Genomic DNA, 21,118 nt, shown 5'->3' on the forward strand with positions numbered 1-21,118 from the left:
TCAAAGAGTTGGACCACTTCTTTATAAGAAAAGTTATTTAGGACATTGTTTAAGAAAAGTGGAATAAAAAACTCAGGGTTAACATACTAAATGGATTGTTAATAGATTCAGGACAGTGAAAAGCAAGTATTCCTTCTCCTCCTTCATAATTCTGGAAATCCTTGGAGGAAGGTAATGTCCGTCTAATGCCAGTTAAACAGTTTTAAGACAGGATTAAACTAATGCACAAAGGACAGGGAGAATCAACTGTTACGAATTATGATAACTAAATGGAAATTCTTTAAGTGGAAGCCATGAGGAACTGAGTGTGAGACATTCTGCACACAAACCACATACAAAACAGGATATTGTTCTATGGAGATCCTAGGGCATTCACGGGCAAATAATAAAATGTGAACGCAGCATACCTGACAGGGAAAGCCCCTCTTGCCAAATCACATAGTTACCATAGATTGCCACAGCAATTTCTTACAATGTCTTTTGTTTGGGTTGGACAATGGCTTATTGCAGCAGATCCAATGGGGTCACTAACAGTTCATGAAATGTTAGCACTGTGCAACAGCTTCTCCTCGGAACAGCGTCAAATATAATACTGAAACCTTCGGGAATTTGGATCACCATAGGTCACAAACTTCAGCTCACTGTCCGGCCAGTGGCGGTGAGGACGATGAAGTCCACAATAGGCAGGGCGTGTACGAGAAACACGGCTGAACAGAGCATTTCCTTCATCACGTTCTATCTCTGGAAGGTGCAGCCGCAGCTTGTCTAGAAGATGCCCTGGCCAGAAGCTGTTGGCATCAGTCTTGGGATTAAGGTAGCCAAACATTTTTCTCATCTCCCTAAAAATACAATTCAGGAAAATAAATATGTCTGTGTGGAGGGGGACAGCAACAATACAAATGCATGGTATAGAGGCATCACGAAATAAGGGTTTGCAAGAATTCTCAGTATGATTGTGATTAGGGATTTGGCTCAGAGTTTGGGGGGTGCTTCAGGAAAGGAAACAGAGCACTGAAATGGCTTGCAGCCATTTAAACCTAACACACAACAGGTTTGCCTGTCAGATCTTTAAACTCTCTGTTTCACTTAACACCCTTCTAAACAGAGGGAAGTGAGACAGGCAAATTGCCCTGCTCAGCTGCTTGGTTTAAATGGCCTGAACCCTGAACCCAACCAGACAAAAGGTTCAGGACATATTCAGGGGACGCCCTGAACCTTAGTTGGGGGCGGGGACAGGAAATAAACTGGCCACATTCATTAGAAATTATAATCATGAACTGGTTTGTGTACATCCCTAATTTTGATTATTATTTAAAACTTTTATATGTCACTTTTACAAATACAATTAGAAAGCTATATAAAACTATAATTAAATTCTTATTCTTATGAAATTTCTTACCCCCCCCCCCCGAAGGCTCGAGACGGGTTACAGCATATATAAAAACCCCAACAACATTTAAACCAATATAAAATACACAATAAAACATCAACCCCCTACAACAAGATGCAGTGGCATAAAAACCCTTCCCAGACCCCAAAACTCCCAACTAATTCCACCAGGGAAGGGGCAGAGAGGGTGCCGATGATATTTGCTACTGCCACTCCAGTGGAGGGGGGCCACAATATAAACAGACAACATAAAATTTCAGCATAAAAGCCACAACAGTAACCACAGGAGGAGAGTGAAAGTGGCCCTTCCTTCCCAAAAAAACACCCAGAAATAAAAACTATCCAACAGGTTTAATCCTGGGGGAATTAAGAAGAAAGAAATACCTACCCTTCCTTGCTATAGTCTAAAACATGAAAGAGTAGGCACCAGGGAAAGAGATGCAGGAAAGGTTCATAATAGAGGGGCCACTGGAGAGAGAACCCCATTTTGAACCAGAAATGTAATATGAAAATTACTAGCTCTATTGGGGAGTGGGGCGGACATCTGAATAGAGCTACCATAATGACAAATCCTTATCCATTGTTGTTCTTCTATATATTTCTGAAACACCCTAGGGGGTGGGATGTGTAAGGCTGTCCAAGTTGGAATAGGGCCAATCAGGGTGCAACTAACTTTGCCCTGATTGGCCCTGCCCCTGCAGCTCCCATCCTCCGGCCCTGGACTCTAGCCTCTTTGCTCTTAGACATCTCAGTGCCTGGAGCCAGCAGCAGGTGAGAGGGCCCTGGGCAAAGGGTCGGGTGGAAGGCTTGCTAACGAGGGCCTCCTGGCCTGCTAGGCTGGGCCTGCTCTGACTGCCTGCTAAGGAGTTCTGTCTTGGGCCTGCTAACGAGCTGCCCAACCCCGCCCGCCCCACTTGATTTGACTGCGAGCTGCGGCCCAAAGCCACCTTAAGCTGCCTGGCCTTAAGCTGCCTGCTTCTTAGGAACAGGCTTTGAAGCTATTAATAAATATAAAATTATCTCCAAAACAAAATATATCTTGAAGTTTTTAAAAAGAAATCTGAGAAAATATGTTGTCCTCTCTAGACATGTGTAGCCATTGTCAAAGAAATTAATCCAGCAGGTCACATGGAGTGTGAGTTGATCTAACTACCCATACTGAAGACCAGCTAGGGATTCCAATATGTTCTTCCAATAGACAGAGTAACAGAAACAATGGTTGACAACACACCTTTTCCTGTCTATGTGCAGTTAGTAAAACAGACGACTGCCCCTTTTAAAATAAGGTAGAGGAATATGGATTGTGAATGTTCAGTGTTTGGTAAACATTCATTGGACATTTCACACCATGGCGGAGAAAAAGTATATACGGTATGCATTAGAACAGAGTCGTGGTCAAGAAACTAAACGGTGGACTAGGAAATCTCTGTTTCAAATCTTATCTCTGTTATCTTGGTGAGAATGATATCAGTCTACTCAGACTCCAGACCCTACTTATGTTTCCTATGCCAACTGGCTTCTCAAAAAGATAGAGAGCTCAAATAGGCTTGAAACAGCACAAGGGGAGGCGCTCCTGTCTGTCCCCAAGCTGTTTTTCCATGCAAAAATTGGGGGGGGGGGTTGTTTCCACATTTGGGTGTGGCAGCATTGAGAACCTTGACCCATTTCTTTTAAAATAGTAAGATTTCATTTGATTCTAGAGCTGGTTCTGCTCTTACGTCCCTTCCCCCCCTCCCCTCGGTTGTTGATCCTGCTGAATTCAGATCGATTTGAACTCCTTCCTTTTCCCCTGAATCTACAGCCAAAGCAAGGGGAGGAAATGGAGCACAAGGCTGCTTGCTTATTTTTCTTTTCCTGACCGGGGGGGGGGGGGAGATTAAGTCTTGTGAGGGAATGGCAACTGGGAACCAGGCAGTCTTTGAACTGATGCCCTGACCAATCAACGACAGACTGCTTTGCTACGTCAGCGTTGGAGGCATGGGGGAGGGAGTTAATTTGGCAAAACGCAGAACATCTGCACTTAATACTGGGGCTTTGGGAACGGTTTTCTCAAATGTAGCAAGTTATATCAGATCCTGAATATCGTGGGAGAGAGGTAGTAAGTATTACTGCGGATCAATCATAGATATTGCAGAGGGAAAATTTAAAGCAATAAATATCAGAATGTAAATCAAATAACAAGTAGATTAAAAAAATTAAATTAAAAAGGTAAAGGTATCCCCTGTGCAAGCACTGAGTCATATCTGACCCTTGGGGTGACGCCTTCTAGCGTTTTCATGGCAGACTCAATACGGGGTGGTTTTGCCATTTCCTTCCCCAGTCATTACTGTTCTTACCCCCCAGCAAGCTGGGTACTAGAGATAAAAAGCTCTGTGTAGATTCAGCCTAGGTCTGAATTACTTCAAGTGGCTGTCATAGCCTTTTTCTTGCATTTCCATTGCCACAACAGTTCTAGTGCAAACAGAAATTTTGTACTCTATCCAACCTATTGTCTTGTGAGTTAGACTACTGGGCCAAGTTCTCAATGTTGCCACACCAAAACTGAGGAAATAACTCCCCTCTTCCCCAGCTTTTGCATGGAAAAACAGCTTGGGGGCAGACAGGAGCACCTCCACTTGTACTATTCCAAACCTACTTGGGCTTTTTCTCTCGTTTTCCTAGGGGCACACTAGCAGAAATACCTAAGTGCAGTTAATTAGTGCATCAGTTAGTACACAGTTAAGAATAGTGTTGTTCTTATATGGTAGCAGCATTATAACTATTTTCATTGCAGAGAGATGAGCGGCATCAAGATCTTAATATACAGGTATTACCACTTAACAAGTTTGAGGATAATGGTATACGTATTATTGTTCCACAGCTGAAGAAAAATTATTTCAAAGATCTTTCAGGCACAATATATAAAGGAATTAATCCTGTGCTAAGAAATAACACACTGTACCTTTCAATGAAATCGTTTTCAAACTGCATTTGTGATGAGCTAGCTGAACTGTCCGAGGACTCCACATCCCAAAGATTTTGTGCGGCGAGGCGCAGTCTTTTGGAGTGTCGCCTTTGAACATAAACATTAGAAAAAGGAAATCAGAAGACACTGGGGGCATAGCCAACTAGCCTGGCAGTGTGTGGTCTTGGACACAACTTCTGGATAAGTCTGGAATGCTTCATACCAGAAACAAATTTAACCTCTTGCAGCTAGCATTGTCTGTCTTCTACTCACACCCTCACACATATAAACACAAGCATGCATGTTCTTCATACCAATGAAATGTGCTTACTGAACCTATCAACTAAACTAAATTAGCAGGTAATAGACTCATCTGGAGAGAGGACTTGGGTGGAATCAGAACTGGATTAGATAAAAAGGGGCAGCAAAAAATACAGGGGATCACAGAAAACCCATTGTTCCAGGAATTCCAATTTGTCACTGAGGACAGTGCCTTAAAACTTAAGAACCTGCCTCAGATGGGTGATGGATTCCTCTGCCTCAGAGCTAGGCCATCTTCATCATGTGTGCTACCAGTGGCATACTAGGCCATCTTCCTTGGCACCTGGGGCCAGATCTCTGCTAAAGCAATCAAGGTGCTGACAGCACTGCTGGGGCCAACAGCACAGGAGAAGGCAACAGGCAGGTCTTAAATCTGGCACCACTTCCCAGACTTGCACAACCAATCAGCCAAGTCCCTGAGATGCTAGCAGAGCTGCCAAGGCTTGGATTACTCCAGGGCCCATTCCACACACATAGGAAAATGCACTTTCAATGTGCTTTGGCAGCTGGATTTTCCTGTGCGGAACAGGAAAATCTACTTCTAAAGTGCATGTAAAGCGCATTATCTATTGTGTGCAGAATAGCAGCAGGTGTGCCTGGCCAAGTGTTAACTTGTTTCTCCCCTTTGTTTAATGACAAATCAACATGCTCACAGGTATATGTTGTACTGCCAGGGGGAGGGGGAGTGTCATGCCTGGACCACTAAGGCTGCCTACTCCTGCTCTAGCTTTCTTACAGGCCCCAGGCAAAGGTATTTCTTAGCGCAGTGACACAGGATTCTTTAAACAGAGTTCAAGGATCTGCTTGCCAAAGCTAGAGCACTTCTACTGGCTGGTGTGGTGCGGTGGTGATGTGTACGTGTGACTAATCCTGAGAAGTCACTTTGAAACAGCAGGCAAAGAAGAGCATAAACCTGTGGCCGGGATGAAAAGAATTAGCGACAGAAAAACTTACTTCTACTTTGCCCTTTGATTCCATTGTGACATTTTAAAGACACTTCCGCAAACAAGCTATTGGGGAAATTAAGACACTAAAGGAAGCAATCTTAACCACATATACACAGGAATATGCTCCATTTGATTAAGTGGGACTTAATCCCTGCAAAGTAGTCTTAGGAGTGCAACCTTCACTTTATTCCTGCCACAATGTCTGCAGTTGCACATCCCGCTCTCTTGGGAGACACACACATGGGTATACCTTTATCAGCCCTCCAGTGTTACATGTGCATGCATTTACAATGTCTACATCTGTGTCTCCAGCCCTTGCTGACTCAGTGATGTTAACAGAACTGAGTGACAGAGTTCTATCACCAGACCTTGGAAGAACTGGGCCAATCATTCATTTTCTATCAAATGTAACACCTACTTCATTAGGTTCCTAAACTCCGCGTAGGACTTCCAGCGACCCCATATGGGTTTACGCTCTCGCTTTTCAGGCTTTGGCTCTGGCTCGCTGGGGGAGAAGAAAAACAGACAGCTGTTTCCCCCAATCAGGTATGGTCAAGCCGCATACGATGACAGCATCTCAGATTGCACCTGTAATACTTACAGAGTGACCACACAGCTCAAACATGATTTTTTTTTAAAGCTGAGGAAATGATTAGCTGTAAGGCACATGTTGGAATTAGGACAAAGAAACAGGCAACAAGAACACTTGTGCATAAGAACACATTATCGCAGCAGCGATCTAATACCTCAAGAAATTACCAAGGTCCTTTCTGCTCAGCATTCTGATTCTAAGGGCTGAACTACATGTTACAATCAGATGTCATTACAGTCAGATGTCAGCTGCGAGTTCCTCATGGAATTCAGTTCTCAAACATAATTTGGGTGGACTATAATTTGGGTGGAAAGGGCAGCATGCATGAAGAGGCTCCTGCCTTCTTTCCTGTTTACCCAACCCCAAAAGGACTCAGGTAAACTGCTGGTACACTGAGAGACAGCTTGGTATATTGGTTAAAAGCAGCAGACTCTAATCTGGACAACCGGATTTGATTCCCCACTCCTCTTCCACATGAAGCCTGCTGGGTGCCCTTAGGTCAGTCATACCAATCTCACAAGGTGACTGTTGTTGGGAGAGGAAGGGAAAAGCAATTGTGAGCTCGCTTGAGACTCCTTTAGGTAGAGAAAAGCAGGGTACAAAAATCTTATCATATTTTTCTCTATGTGTAGCTCATCAAAATATGTTATGTTACCAACAGAGCAAATATAACTTTCCTCATATAGCCACCTGCAACAGACAATATGCCACTTAATGACTGTGGCTGATAGACACTGACATACATATTGTCCACAAAAGGTCTTTTCTAAAGGTTCAAGCCTCAGCTTCTCTAAAGCCAACATATATGAACTCTCAACTTTATGGTTTATGACCAAACAACATTTTTGCCACTATTAAGCCAGTGGGTTATAGGCTGCTTCTGTCTCAGCTGTATGGGGCATTACGTGCCCAATGACAACACCAAAGTAGGCCTCCATCTTTACTAGTTCCCAAGCAAGTGTAGGAACTGAAGAGGGCAGGCTGTCCTATAGCACAACAGATGACATGGCATCCTGCAGAGGCAGTCGACTGGAATAAAACAGCCTCTCCCACAATATCCCCCAAAGAGCATTAAGATCTAGTGAGGAGAATTTGCTTAGGATTCCTGGTCCCAAGGAGATTAAACTGGCCTCAACGAGGGTCAGAGCCTTTTTGGCTTTGGCCCAAATCTGGTGGAGTGCTCTGGCAAGTGACATCAGGGCCTTGCAGGACCTGAAATAACACTGAACTTTGCTGACCCTACCAAAAATGTCCATCAAAAATCAGCCAAAATATATCCCATAGGAAGAATATATTATACAAGACCCCTCCCCTCTCCCTCATGAAAGAGTTGGCTTTGGGCAATTTAATTCTTAGTTTTTCTGCTTTTTAGAATTTTTAAAAACAATTTAAGTTCCTACTTAGATACAAAGTAGGAAGTTGTATCTATAAACTATGTAATTTTATCCTACTGTTAGAGTCAGGTGGGAAGCCATCGGATTGGTCTAGCAACAGATATCATTAAATTACTTTTTTTTACAATGGGGAAAACATCTGCCATTTATCACTAACCTTAACACTTTTAGTTCCCCTTAATTTTTGTGAATGACAACTGAACCCAAAGAACTGATCTGTTAATCTGGCAAGCAATTATCTGATCTTCAATATCATGCTGCGTATTTGTTGGAGATCATCATGAGGCTGTTTACTAATTTGCTACTAATGTACTCTCTCCTTATTCCTGTACTCTTATGATCCCTGTTCCATTGTCTGAGGAAAAGTTCATGCACATAAAAGCTCACCCCTGAAAAAACTTTGTTGGTCTTAAAGGTGCCATTGGACTCAAATTTTGTTACCTACTGTTATAATCCACCCTGAGCCTTCGGGGAAGGGCAGGATATAAATTTTAAAACAAATAATTAAATAGATATTGTGAAGGCCATATGAGGGATTAAAAAAAAATCTGGACAACAAGAACTTGGAGGGAAGGAGCATTAACTGCTCCAGGGGTAGGGTGTAGGAGAGATGGAACACACAGCAACATCAAAGAGTATGCAGGCATCTGCAGGTATTGCCTTTAGTTGAGACATTAGCATATTTACTTTGTGCTCGTTTCCCAGACAAAACTGGTAGCTTATTGCCAGATCTCTAACAATTTTGAAAGTAGGCTTTTGTGCCAGAAATATTTACCCCAATAAAGGGGAGATGAGAATAAGCTATGAAGAAAAGAAAAATACCAGTTAGGACAGAGTGACTAGGGTAGAGTATTACTATCAATGAATCAAAAAGTGAGAAGTGGGCAAGACAAAAAAAGACTGAAGGCTAGATTTTCCTGAAAGTTCTTCACAACGGCCAAAGTAGAACTGAACGGGATGATGCTAGCACTGCCTTCCCTGATGAGGGGAAGGGATTTTCATGCCAAGTTTAAAGTTTCTGTTCTAGAAGGTTCCCAATGATGTTTTGTATAAAACCCATGATTAACAAAGACAAGCCTTTAGTCATAGTTAACAATATCCTAGCCAGAGAACTCCTGAGGATTCTTGTGCTGTTGGAAATATGGGAAGAACAAACCTGTCTTTTTTCTTGGTAGAGACCTGTTCTTCCAATTCACTCATTGTCTCACTCACTGATCCCTGTCGGTCAGAAACTTCATAATAGCCTCCTGGCTGTCTGATCTTTTGCTTGGTACCCTCGAAGTCTAGTAATTTATCCCCTGCGTAAAGAAGAGCTTTTGGACCGGGAACAAATAAGAACAAAAGGCAGAATCAGACATTGGTCCCATCATACAAAGTATTATACAGCAGAACTCTGAACTACTATAGCTTCAGCCACCTGAAATATCCTGGGTAGGTTGAAACCCTCTGTTCATTTGCATGCCATCAGTCACCAAGAAGTTGAAACCAAAATAGTAAGATTGTCGGTTACAGTCCAACAAGCAATGGCTTTCATCTCAGTATAATTATACTGAATATAATGTTTCTCTGAATTAAGAAAGCCTTACTGGCAGCAATTCCTTATCAGGGTGACAACCTGTCCAGGTGTTTCACCATCTCCAGACAGTATTCTAATGTGCGACTGGGAAAAACCTCAACTGCACAGTGGGAACTATGGGTTGTATCTGTTACACTAACTTCAGCATTTTCCTTTAATGTAAGGAGCCTTTTGCTGGTTGTAGGTCTGTGCACCTGTAAATATTGGGTTCAATAAGGAGACAGGCTGTTCCTTAAAAATAAATGAGAAAAGAGGACAAAAAGAAACATTAAAAAGCAAGAGAATTATCTTTCTCTGTGATTTATTCCTTAATTCCTGTTTTTATTTCTCTGTCATTTTTGTTTCCTTTCTTCTATTCTTCGTGTTAGAAAAAGTCCCAGATTTTGCACTTGCACCTGGGCAGGGGTTAGCAATGCACAAGCTACTTAGCCAAAGGTAATAGAAGGTATAGTAAGCCTCTCCCCACCCAAACTTTTCATGCCTTGCCTTGGAAGAGTGCCTTTACTGGCATGAGGGCAAGAAGCCTATGGTATCTTTTAAATGTCAATTGAGGTTATCGGGAGACTTGAGTTCCATCCCATATGCCCCATTTTACATTTGGGCAGAATCATAGTCACACAAATGTAGCCAACAGCACTCTCTCCTGTACCAGTAACATTTGCCACAAATATCTACTAATTCTTTGCTATTGATTTCTGACTGCAGTTTTTGCTCTTGCCAGCCAGGTGCTTCCATTCCATTCCATTCCATTCCAAATTCTCCTGAATTGGTGCATTTGGGGCATGAAGGAGAATTCCGACCAAACTATTTTGAAGACACCCATCAATCCCCATTCCAGACCCCTAGTTTTACTGTACCCCTTTGCAGCAGTCTTTCAGTAAGCGGAATTCCATAACGTTCACAAAGCTTGACGCAGTGAAACCAGGCCAGGTGACAAGCCATCCGATGCTGGTCCACCAGCTCTCCCATGTCACCCTTGACTGTACTTGGCCTGCAATGACTATCCACAACTGGATCTCCAGACTTCACCACTCGACAATTTTCTGCCCACTCTAAGGGGGTTATCTTCCTCTGCAATGCAAGACAACATCTTCTTAGTTACAAAATCCTTAAATGCTGTTGTGAAATATTGTTTCCTGGTGACATGGAGGAATCTCTATGGAGGGTGGGGGAACCCCTAACAACTGTACTTATAAGTACCTATAAGAATTAACACTGACTTGTATCAGTCACATAGCCTTGATGCATCAGTAGCCATCTGCTTACAGAGCAGAATACTGCAGTTCTCTGAGAAGTAGTGCTGTGCATGGTGTGTATGTCTCTGGAACATGATTATCTAACATCCACTATTATCACTTGCAGTTCCCCAGTGGGATAAATAGCTCCCCAGGCCATTTTGGGTCAGGATACCTATATTGGGAGGGATGAAGCACCTTCTCCCCCTGCATTATGGTTTCATCCTAATTTGGAGCTGTGGGATTAATTATGAGAGTTGGCTCTCTCTCTCTCTCTCTCTCTCGAATTTTAACTTGTGCCAAAGAAAGACAGTACCTTTAGCTGTCGTCTCACTTCTCTGTATCTCTTCCCGACCTCTTCCTGTTTAGTGTAACTTAGATGCATACGATCCTTTTCCGTGTTGATGGGGGGAACTTCCAAGAAGTTTGATTTAGATTTCTGAGATGGTACAAGTTTAGATTTGCTATGACCTGATAAAACCCACTTTGGAATCATGGGACCAACTTTTTGGTCAGTAGGTGGAAGCTCTTCTGTACCAGTCAAAGGAAAAAGACACTCAGTTACAAACCTATCAAAATTGCCCTTCATAATCATATATCTATGTTGCATCCTCCAAGCCTAACTACAAACAAGCCTTGTTTAGTTAGTAGTACACACTGCAGAGTCACATCACAGACAAAAAGCTTGGGGGAGGGGGTAGAATGTCTTAAGTCCTTCTTCTCTGTATCCTTTTTGCCAAATGAAGATGCCTCCACTGAGCTGCTTTCAGACTTTAACTAGGCTTTCCCACATTCTCATTTTCCTTGTTCCTACTGCTTCATTCCCCCCCCCTTTTTTCATGTGTGCCTTCCTCCCTCTAGTGGTTGAATTGATATTACATTATTTTATGTCTGGCATTACATACATATCTTTATTATGGTCATAGACCAGCAAATATGTCTGGCATTAAAACCTGCAGTTTAAATCTGTAGGCAGCTATGCCAGACATACAGCAATGTAATATAGAACTGATCGCTAGAGGGGGGGAAACATATGCATAATGGGGATCCCCCCCCTCAGCAGCAGGAACAAAAATACAAGGAAAATGTGAATGCAGAAAAGTCCACAGTTTGTAACCTGGGTTTTTTGCCTAGTTAAAGTTTAGTCATTTCAATGAGTATTTGTTTTATACTGTGTTATATGTGTTGAACTGTTTTATTCAGGAGAAGCAGTAGAGACATGTGCTAAGTAAATGTTAAGAAAAAAAGACAAAAATCCATATTGTGCCTGAGCCACGGCCAACCCCATCCCCACAATCGTTGTGGTTTTGGGTTTTTTTTAAAGACCAAATTAGACATCATGGCTCTGTGATCTGATGTAGGCACTCACATGTACTTTGGTTCTCAGAATATAAAGTGATTCTCTCAATGCATTTACCCCTGGAGACTGCTGATCCTTTTACTTTATGCAAAGACTATAGAAGTTGTTATTAACTTCTCATTAAAGTCAACAGGCTTAGAAGGAGGTCACTCTTCTTATGATTGCCTTTAAGCTTTTAAATTCCACAAATATGCCAATTAGTATGATTTTATAAATTATGTTATAAATTATACATTTTACAACATTAAAGCAAGAAAATAAGTTTCAGTTTGGTAAGAAAACAAGCATTATGTACATTTCAATTTCTTTCCAAAATGTGAAGTTTCTTTTGTGTGTGTGTATCTCCGGTTTCAATATTTCTGTGGACTTTACATGTCTGGACAAATATGCATTATTCAAAACTGGGATGTGAAAGTCCGTGTTTTAAGATGCACACAAATGTCACACAGGGAACAATCACACCCACACACATCTCTTCACCACAGAAATGTGTATTCAGCGTATTCCAGAAGCCTTCCCAGATACCCTTACCAGTGACAGAAGATGGAGAAACCTACTCTAAATCACCAACAGTATATTTGGGTTTCAAAACGCACATGAGACCTCAAAGGGACTCCAGAAATTTTTGATGAGTGAACTGGTTACAGGACATTTATGAGAACAGAGTGCCTTTTTCAAGAAGAAATGAAACCCTGATAAGTCATGAATCTGGATTAGGAAGTCATTCTTCTAGCAAATACTTCATGGTGGGCTCAGTCATGCTTACCCTATGTCCCCGTCTCTCTGAAAATATACTCTGGATAAGCTAATCAGTTTTGTCATGGGTGAAGACAACCCTAGGATCCAGTAGGGGTTATATAGGATGGAATCATCTGCCTACTCCAGGGACTAGCATGCTGTCTAAATGATGACTATATATATTTTTTTGAGTGAGAGCACTCTGAACCACAGAAGCCACCTGATTTTCTACGGTGACTGTTGTGTCAAGCAGCACTGCCAAACTGCAAACCTAACTTTTCCAGGGGATGGCAATCTCATCCAAAACAGGGGAAATCTCCAGTACCTAGTCTGCCTTTCTACTAACCCTGTCAGAATTCACCCTCATCTAGCCCATACCCTGAGTGGCACTAAGCTACACACAGGCGTCTCTTCTTATCCTGGACATGTCTTTTTCAAGTCAATCTAATGCAGGCTTTCTCAACCATGGTTTTGCAAAACCTTGGGGTTTCTTGATGGCCTGTAAAGGTTTCTTGAATAGATGGGAGCTAATTAATCTTGTATATATTTTTTAAAATTTGTTAAACATTTATCAGGTGATATGACCATATATGGTCATGTTGACCCCCTCCTAAAATGGCCAATCAGTAGGGGGTGGGAAAGGGAGGGGCCCCAGCTATGCCTCCCAACCATATTCTGCATGATCACCCCACTTCTGGGATTTCTCAAAGCCTGAAAAATGTTTCAGGGGTTTCCCAACAGTAACAAAGTTGAGAAAGGCCTATCTAGTAGAAGCCCTAGAGTCCCCACTATTACAACCATCATCAAATGAAACTTAGAACAAGCTGGGGCTAAAGATGTCAGGAGAATTTACACCTGCTCCAGGACTCTTCCCCCCCCCCGCACCTGGTTTGGCTTCTTTGGCATGTTTCCATTGATCCTTTAGGTAGTCCAGCCATATTTTCTGACAGTCCATCAGATCACCGTGGGTGATATAATTCCCTCTCCTCGTAGATGTGAGGTAGACGACCACATCCTCCAAGTCAATTTTACTGATAGGCACCTTGGTCTGGAACCAAAGATAGAAGTGAAATTGCCATAAAGTCTCATTACCTTTCAGACTGAGGGGATGACACTCCACAAGCAGCAGTTTCTTCCATGGAGACTTCCTCTGGACAGGGGCCACAAATGTACCCCATGGTCCTGAACCATCTTCAGGCATGCATATGTGCCCTGGGGTCACATGGGTGTAGGTGGAAGCAGTTTTCCCTAATTACATTTTTAGATGCACCAGTGAGTGCAAATGGGCGTTGAGACAGTGTAGGTATGTCCTGATCCAGCCTGCAATGCACATGAGTGGAAACAATCTTCCATTCATACAAGAGCAACCATATGCCTCAACAGGGGCTGCATGCAAGTGCTAGTCACAAAGGTCTGCCTTGCAGCTGGAGAAGACAGATGTTTGAAACAAGGCAGGCATCTCTGTATACATATGCACTTTTACAGAAAGGGACAATTGTCTGTCACAAGTAAGAATAAGCGCCTAGCTAGAGCAAGGACAGATGCATGCTGTCAACCACACATTTCCCTTTCACTACATCTAAATTAAGTTAGAAGCTGCAACTGGCCTCAGGAGGTTCAGAAGCTTCAATAGCTGGGGAAGCCTGTTGAGAATTAAGATTCTTGATTTTGATATTCAAAAGCCCTTTCTCTCTTTGTGGATCTGCAACCACTGTGCCAAGAATCTGGTTTTTTGTTCGTTTGTTTTAAATCCAGGAAATGCCCCACACAAATGGACAGTTATGTTCATTTCTGAACTTCCAAGTGCAGGGGGTTGTGAACGCTGGATGAATTGAACCAAAACGTCTGTTGTATGGAAGCTTGATAAGCCATTGCTAAGTACCACCTGTCCAAATGGATCCGAGGGACTGGGTCTGATCCTGCAAAAGAAGGGGTGGCTGATGTATGTCCAAATTAGAGGTGACAGCCAGTGCATATAGAAACCAAACTAGAAGGGAATGTCCATGGTGAGATTTTTGCCCTGTGGACCTTGTAGCAGGCATAAAGGTCTGATACAATGAAGAGTGCAGTTGGAAAACTCAGGTTGTTGCTCCTTCATTTCCAAAGAGGTTTAAATTGGCATGGTAAGGACAGCAAATCTAACTACAGCACCAAAGACACAGTAAGCAGGGCATAGGTACTTTCCAAAGCTAGATATGGCAACTAGCGCTCAGCAAGAGGATGCATCTGTATACATGGCAGCTTTTCCTCAGGTTTGGGTGAGCCAAATGGAATGTACGCCATTTCTTGCAAGCTCCTCTATTCCCTCTGACTATATTGGGCATTGAGGAAAGAGAGTGGCTTCATATGCAACAAGTGGCTGTAGGAATGGAATTATAGGAAGAGGCCCCTACTGGGGCAAGGCCTTGTGGGTAATATCCTATCTAAGAAATCTGGCTTCAAGCAAGGAGGGGGAAAGGGGATTTTAATTGATCTCCAAATCTTTCTAAATGCTTGTCTATATGGCTTCACAGAATGGACTGAATTAAGCCATCTGTAAACTGTTTTATAGACTGTGATCTCACAGGTAAGTACTTATTGTACCATTGTTGTAAGTACTTATAACCCATGTGTAGACTGAACCCCATTACACAAACTACTTTTTTGTCTTTCCCATGGGTTATAATTACACTGCCTGTAGAATAAAATCATTGCCAAAGTTTGTTTACCAAAGAAAGAAAGAAAAGACAAAAGAAGAAACTATTATTAGGCCACAGAAACCAATGACCCCAGAACGGTGTAATTGTGTTTAGAATGGCTCTACTAGGGCGTTAATTATTCACTTTTTCTTATTTTGCTACCTGGGAATCCCTATATTTGTATTTATGTTACCAGGGGGACCTTTTATGAATTGAGTTTACTACATACCCCTTCGATAATTCTGATGAAGTCTGCTCTTCTGAACCTCATGGACTTGGTCCGATCTTCTTTAGTGAATATGTCCACCAGCTTCAGTTTTTGCTTGTGCAGGAGATTTTGCAGGGTAATGAGAGACTCCGGATAGGGAGTGTGGATGGCAGGGATGATTTTCCTTGGTTTCCTCACTGGCAGCACTTGCTAAAAGACATCAGAGCAATTCAAGGAACCGGGACAACGTTATTCCAGCATCAAACAAATCAGAAGAAACTAGATGGGGGGGGGGGGAATAAAGGGCAAATATCAAACTCTACCCTTTAAAGCTTGCTCGTCCCAGTCTCCAGAAATGTCTTTTCTATTCCACAAATATTTTAATTGGAATAAATTAAATGGAATAAATCTGTTGCTTTTTCCTCATCTCCTTGTGGTAAGGAAAACAGGGGATTTTCTGCATTCTTATTTTCTTTATTTGTATGTTCCTGTTGCTTCAGGGAAAGGGTGTCTGTTCCACATATATTTGCTCAATTTTGCTTTGGTCAATTTTATATTACACCACTTTACATGCAGCACATCTTCCTGCAGATTTAAACTCCAGGTTTTTATGCTAGACATAAACTGACAAAGTATCTAATCAACCACTAGAGGGAGTAAAACATGTGAGGAACAGACCCCCTCCCCAGCAGATCAACAGGAGCACGCAAGTCAGGAAAATGAGAATGGTAATCCCCAGCCTGCATGCAGGTTGCCTGGCCCTGTTCCCCGCTTGATGGAATGAGCTCCCTCAAGTGCTATGGGCCTGTCTGAGCTAATGCATTTCCAGAGGACTTGTAAGACAGAGCTCTTCTGACAGGCTTTTGGTTGAGGCCAGGCCAAGGGAATATCCTTGGCCACCCTATGACTCCGTACAATTATGTAACATCTACATCTACCTGGGAATGGCGGATGGGGGGGGTATTGTATGGGGGATGGGGGGATTTAAGTGTATGTTTTAGCAGATTGTGTGTAGGTTTCTCTAATTTTAACTCTGTATTTTATATTTGTTGTTAGCCACCACAAGCTGGCCGGGCCAGGAATGGCAGCCTATAAATAATAACAATACCAACAATAATAGAAAAGCCCTACCTCTGGCTTTCACTTAATGAGGTACTGATAAACTATTTTTAATGTAGCTTCTGCGTTCTGAAAAATGTGTTCTTCAACAGGACAGAAGTTCCCCAAATGGTTACAAAACTTCTGCTTCTCGAGATTTCTTCTTTCCCATTCCAAGACCGGCTGGATGAATGAGTGCTTTCAAGCCAATCCAAGCCAGGGAGGTCGTGACACACGCTGCACTTACCTCAATGCTGCTGGTAGTAATTAACGGGGCTTTCACCTGGGTCTTCTTCACTTTTCTGGCCCGCCTGATTTTTCTCAGCACATTGGCTTCCTGCTCACTGACAGAATCTTTCCCTATCAACCACTTCTCAACATCCGCACATTTGTTCAGCACATTCCGCAACTCCTTTGTCTCTTCAATCCAAATCCCCAGCTCTCTGACTTCTTCTTCCTCTTTAGAAATCTCAGCAACTTCCTCAACCTGTTCTTTGTCAACAATTGTTTCCCGCTTTAGATCCAAGGGTTTGACTACCCGTGGTTTGGCCCTGGGAAGAGAGATCCCTTGCATAGGTGGGGCAATCAGAATGCGACGTCTAGTCGGAGCGGGGCCAAATCGATTTGATTTCAGTTTCAAGATGGCATGTGGATGCTTCTCTTGGAGCTTGTAGCGCTTAAAGCAGTGCTGTATAAAGTCGTTAGGGCTGGGCTCAGAATTGTCAGAGGCCAAGTCAGCCATGCTGTTGGTGTCACTGAGAAGTGATGGGAAAGGTGGAAAAATTCAAAGTTCTGTCAGTCATCTGACTGGAAATTGTACTTCAGAGTAAAGGTACTGAGATGACACTTAAGGAAATATTGCTCGACAGCACATTTTAAAATATTGTATCACTTTATAATCACCAACAGTCAAATAAATAATGTTTAGAATATACTGTTCCCTTTCTCCCACTACTTAAGATAGTAATTTCCAGACTATGTATCAGAATTTCAGATGGATCAATTTCATGTGGGCTCAAAACATTCATCTGCAGAAGTCGGTCTGTCTGATATGCCCCTGTATGATTTGCTACTCGGGTGGTAAGTACCTTTGCAAAGTGTACATAAGGTGTGATTAGATCATTCAACCACAATATGCTGAGCATACAACTGAAGGTCCTCAAACAGCAGTACCCAGAGCACAGACACATACAGGAACACACTGTGTTTCTCTGAAAATGGGCAACTCATCTTACATCCTCCAGAAGTCATATAACATATAATGGAATATCTAATACTATGCTTGCAATGATTAAAAAAAAATATTTTACCCCCATCCCCTTGCAAAAAGGTTATGAATTTATACATATTCTTAGTGCAGATATAGCATGACAATGCAAATGTTATGTTAAAAATCACCAGAAACAAGGTAGAAATGTTTCCACCAGCTAATAATACCAAAAGCTAATTTTATGAAGAATTTATGAACAGCAGCAACTCACACAATACATGACAGAAAGAATATTTGTTTTAAGGATGTGAAAACTGTGTGATTTAATTAAGTGAGGGAAGGAACATTTGATTTGTCCCTTCCCCCTCAGTTATTATTGATTGGATTAGAAATCATGGTTGGTGGGAATAGCATGTATACCTCATTTGGTAAAATATTACCTAAATTCAATGAAGAGAGAGCATGAAAATTGCAACTAACTAATGTAAGCAGTGATATATTGCCATTTTAAAAGTATTTTGGCTCAAATGGTCCCCTTAGTTCACCTGGGTGCTTTTATGGCACGCTAGTGAAAGTGACAAAACAGGAATTTTTTGCTACAGAAATTGCATCTGCAAGCTCTCGCCCAGCCCAATTGTTTAGGGTAGTTCAGTCTCTTATCGCCCTCAAGGAGGTGTGCCAAAATTTTAGTCAATTGGATCTTGGCTGTGAGGCATTAGTGAGCTATTTTTGGGATGAAGTCTTGTCGCTCCACCATGACCTTCCCGTCACAATTGATACAGTATATGAAATGGATGCATGTTGGCCACCTGTGGAGGTGACATTTGATGGAAAAGCTCGCCTGGCCTCAACCAGGGTCAGGGCCTTTTCAATCCCAGCCCCTCTCCTTTGGAATGACCTCCCAGAAGAGCTGCAGTCCCTGTGGGAGCTCTCTGTATTCTGTAGGGTGTGCAAGACGGAGCTTTTCCGCCAGGTCTATGGTTGAGGCGAGGGTCTGAGTAGATCTAATTGGGCCTCCCCTAGTGCTCAGCAGGGGTATGCCAGGGTCATCTATGGCGAGGGTTATGGCTCCCCTCTTACCATTTCCTCTATTAGATTGGATGTTGTTATGGGAGAATGGGGGCTTATACCACCTTTCTTATTTATATGTTGTAACTTTTATGTCCTGTTCTGATATTTTAATGGGGTTGTATTGGGTTTTTTTAAATCAATGCACCATTTGTAAACTGTCATGAGCCGGTTCCAGGAGTGACGAAAGATAAAAATACAAAATAAATAATTTTTTTCTCGTGCACCCTCTCCTGTCGACTTCTCTTGCATAACCATGTGCAAGCCCAAGGTTCTGATGTAGAGGGGCTTGCCAGGTACCCCCTTGCCAGGGGCGGGGGGGGGCAGGGTTGGGAAACTCGTAGAAATCTGGGGATAGAGCCCGGGGAAGACAGGGACCTCCTGTACGGATGCCAGTCCCCAGGTGAGATGGGATCCCTAGACGACAGAGATCAGTTCCCCTGCAGAAAAGGGCTGCTTTGGAGGGTGGACTCTGCAGCATTATACTCCGCTGCCCCCCCCCGCCCCAAATCCCGCTCACCCCCACCGTCTCCCGGTATTTCCCAACCCAGAGCTGGCGAACCGTGGGCGCCAGCGTTTGGACGGCCTCCTACAGACCATTGTGTTATGACGGAGACCACACTAGGCGTCGAGTACGCCGCGCTGTCCCAGGACTCCCATTGAGGTTCGCCCTCCGAGAACCATTTCATTAGCTCCATCGAGACGAACTCTGCGGAGGGCACGAGGCCGCTTCAGGAGAGCGCCGCGCAGAGCTTTGCAAAAGGCGGCCCTCCTGCCCGCCTCGGCGTGCCTAACAAAGCCCTCGCCCCTCTGCAATGCCGCCGACACGGAGGAGCCCCCTCAGCGACCCCACGAAAGCGCCACAGCCGCCGCCCTGTTCCCGCTCGCGGGTCTCTCGCGCCGCGGCCACAGCAAAGCGGCTTTCCCCGATCGCCAAGGCAACGGACGCGCTCTCTGGCGGCTGATTGGCTGAGAGGCACAGGGGAGAACGGGGCGAGGTCCCGCCAGGCCGCCGGCGACAGCGTCAGACTCCGGCTGCAGCCCGCTGAGGCGCTTGCCTTGGGCTGTTGCCAGGAGGCGGGTCAAGAGGGGCGCTGCCCCCACAGCTAAAACAAAAAAAAGCACAACCCTGCGAATTTTACCTTAAACACAGCAGAAAGGAGCTTCCGAAGCCTCCAGCTTTGTGCAACTTCGTTGTACTGAACTCTGAGGGGAAATGGCCGAGGGGAGAGCTCTGTAGCCCCTCCCGAGTGTGGTGGGGGGAAGAGGTGGCCGGCCCGCAGAAGGAAGTTGCAGAATGGGCCGCGCCCCCCTCGTGTGGCCAGTAGGGAGAGGCCCGGGTGCATGCTTGATCCCTGAGAAACGTCTTTTTCTCCTTTTCTCTAGCGTTGCCAGCCATTTGTGGCAGCTAGGTTTACGAATGAGTTGGAAGGGAAGCTTAAATGAGGTCTGGGGGTGGGGGCCGCTTCCTCTCGGCCGAGCCATGCCTTTGAGAGATGGGAGTATGCACCAGGCTATGATCTAGGAGTTATTACCCACCCAGAAGGCCTTTCTACAAAATACCTACCCCGTTATCCACAGTAAAAACCCATCCTTGGCTTTCCTAAATCTCACTGCAGAAGGATGCATCAATTTTAGGACTGCAGGGAACACCCTGCAAATACCGTATTTGCCGGCGTATAAGACGGCTTTTTTCCTCTGAAAAACATGCCTCCAAGTGGGGGGGCCGTCTTATACGCCGGGTGCACTTCAGGCGAGCAGCAAGCGGCGGCGAGCGGCGGCGAGCGGCTCCCCCCCCCACTGGGTGAGCAGGGCGGGCGGCGAGCGGCGAGCGGCGAGCGGCGGCGGGTGGGGCGAGTGGCGGCGAGCGGCTCCCCCCCACTGGGTGAGCAGGGCGGGCGGCGAGCGGCGAGCGGCGGCGGGCGGGGCGAGTGGCGGCGAGCGGCGAGCGGCGGCGAGCGGCTCCCCCCCACTGGGTGAGCAGCGCCGTGGGCGGCGAGCGGCGGCGGGCGGCGAGCGGCTCCCCCCCACTGGGCTCACTCCATATTTTGAGTGGAAATGTTGGGGGGTCGTCTTATACGCCCAGTCGCCTTATACGCCGGCAAATACGGTAGCTAATTCTCAGGTCTTGCAAACTCAGAGTTATGGCTTCCTTGACAGTGTCAGTCTATCGCATGTTGTACCCTCCTCCTTCAACTTTTCCTAGCATTATTGTCTTTTCCAGTGATTCTGTCTTTTTATAATATGACTTAAGTACAAGAGTCTCATTTTAGCTTCTAGGGAGAGCTCAGGTTTGATCTGATTCAAAAACCACTTGGCATTTTTTTTTGGTAGACCACACTATTCATAAAACTCTAACA

General features: G+C 44.1%; 1 protein-coding gene across 2 annotated transcripts; it reads right to left on the reverse strand.

Annotated features, from left to right (window-relative positions):
• On the reverse strand, positions 1 to 20,172 carry EFCAB12 (EF-hand calcium binding domain 12). 2 transcript variants are annotated; one of them, XM_077325293.1, is made up of 10 exons: positions 19,901 to 20,172; positions 16,728 to 17,235; positions 15,404 to 15,592; positions 13,382 to 13,544; positions 10,715 to 10,929; positions 10,021 to 10,234; positions 8,744 to 8,900; positions 6,020 to 6,106; positions 4,331 to 4,441; positions 1 to 839 (listed from the first exon to the last, which is right to left on the reverse strand). In XM_077325293.1, the coding sequence occupies exons 1-10, from the start codon at positions 20,155 to 20,157 to the stop codon at positions 581 to 583; spliced, it is 2,160 nt and encodes a 719-aa protein (XP_077181408.1). In that variant the 5' UTR covers positions 20,158 to 20,172; the 3' UTR covers positions 1 to 580. The 2 variants fall into 2 exon arrangements, with proteins under 2 accessions (XP_077181408.1, XP_077181409.1); XM_077325294.1 differs by lacking the exon at positions 19,901 to 20,172 and adding an exon at positions 19,356 to 19,658.
• Positions 20,173 to 21,118: the final 946 nt, after the last annotated feature.

The sequence above is a fragment of the Paroedura picta genome, chromosome 3 (genome assembly GCF_049243985.1).
Source record: "Paroedura picta isolate Pp20150507F chromosome 3, Ppicta_v3.0, whole genome shotgun sequence".
NCBI classification, from domain to species: Eukaryota; Metazoa; Chordata; class Lepidosauria; order Squamata; family Gekkonidae; genus Paroedura; species Paroedura picta.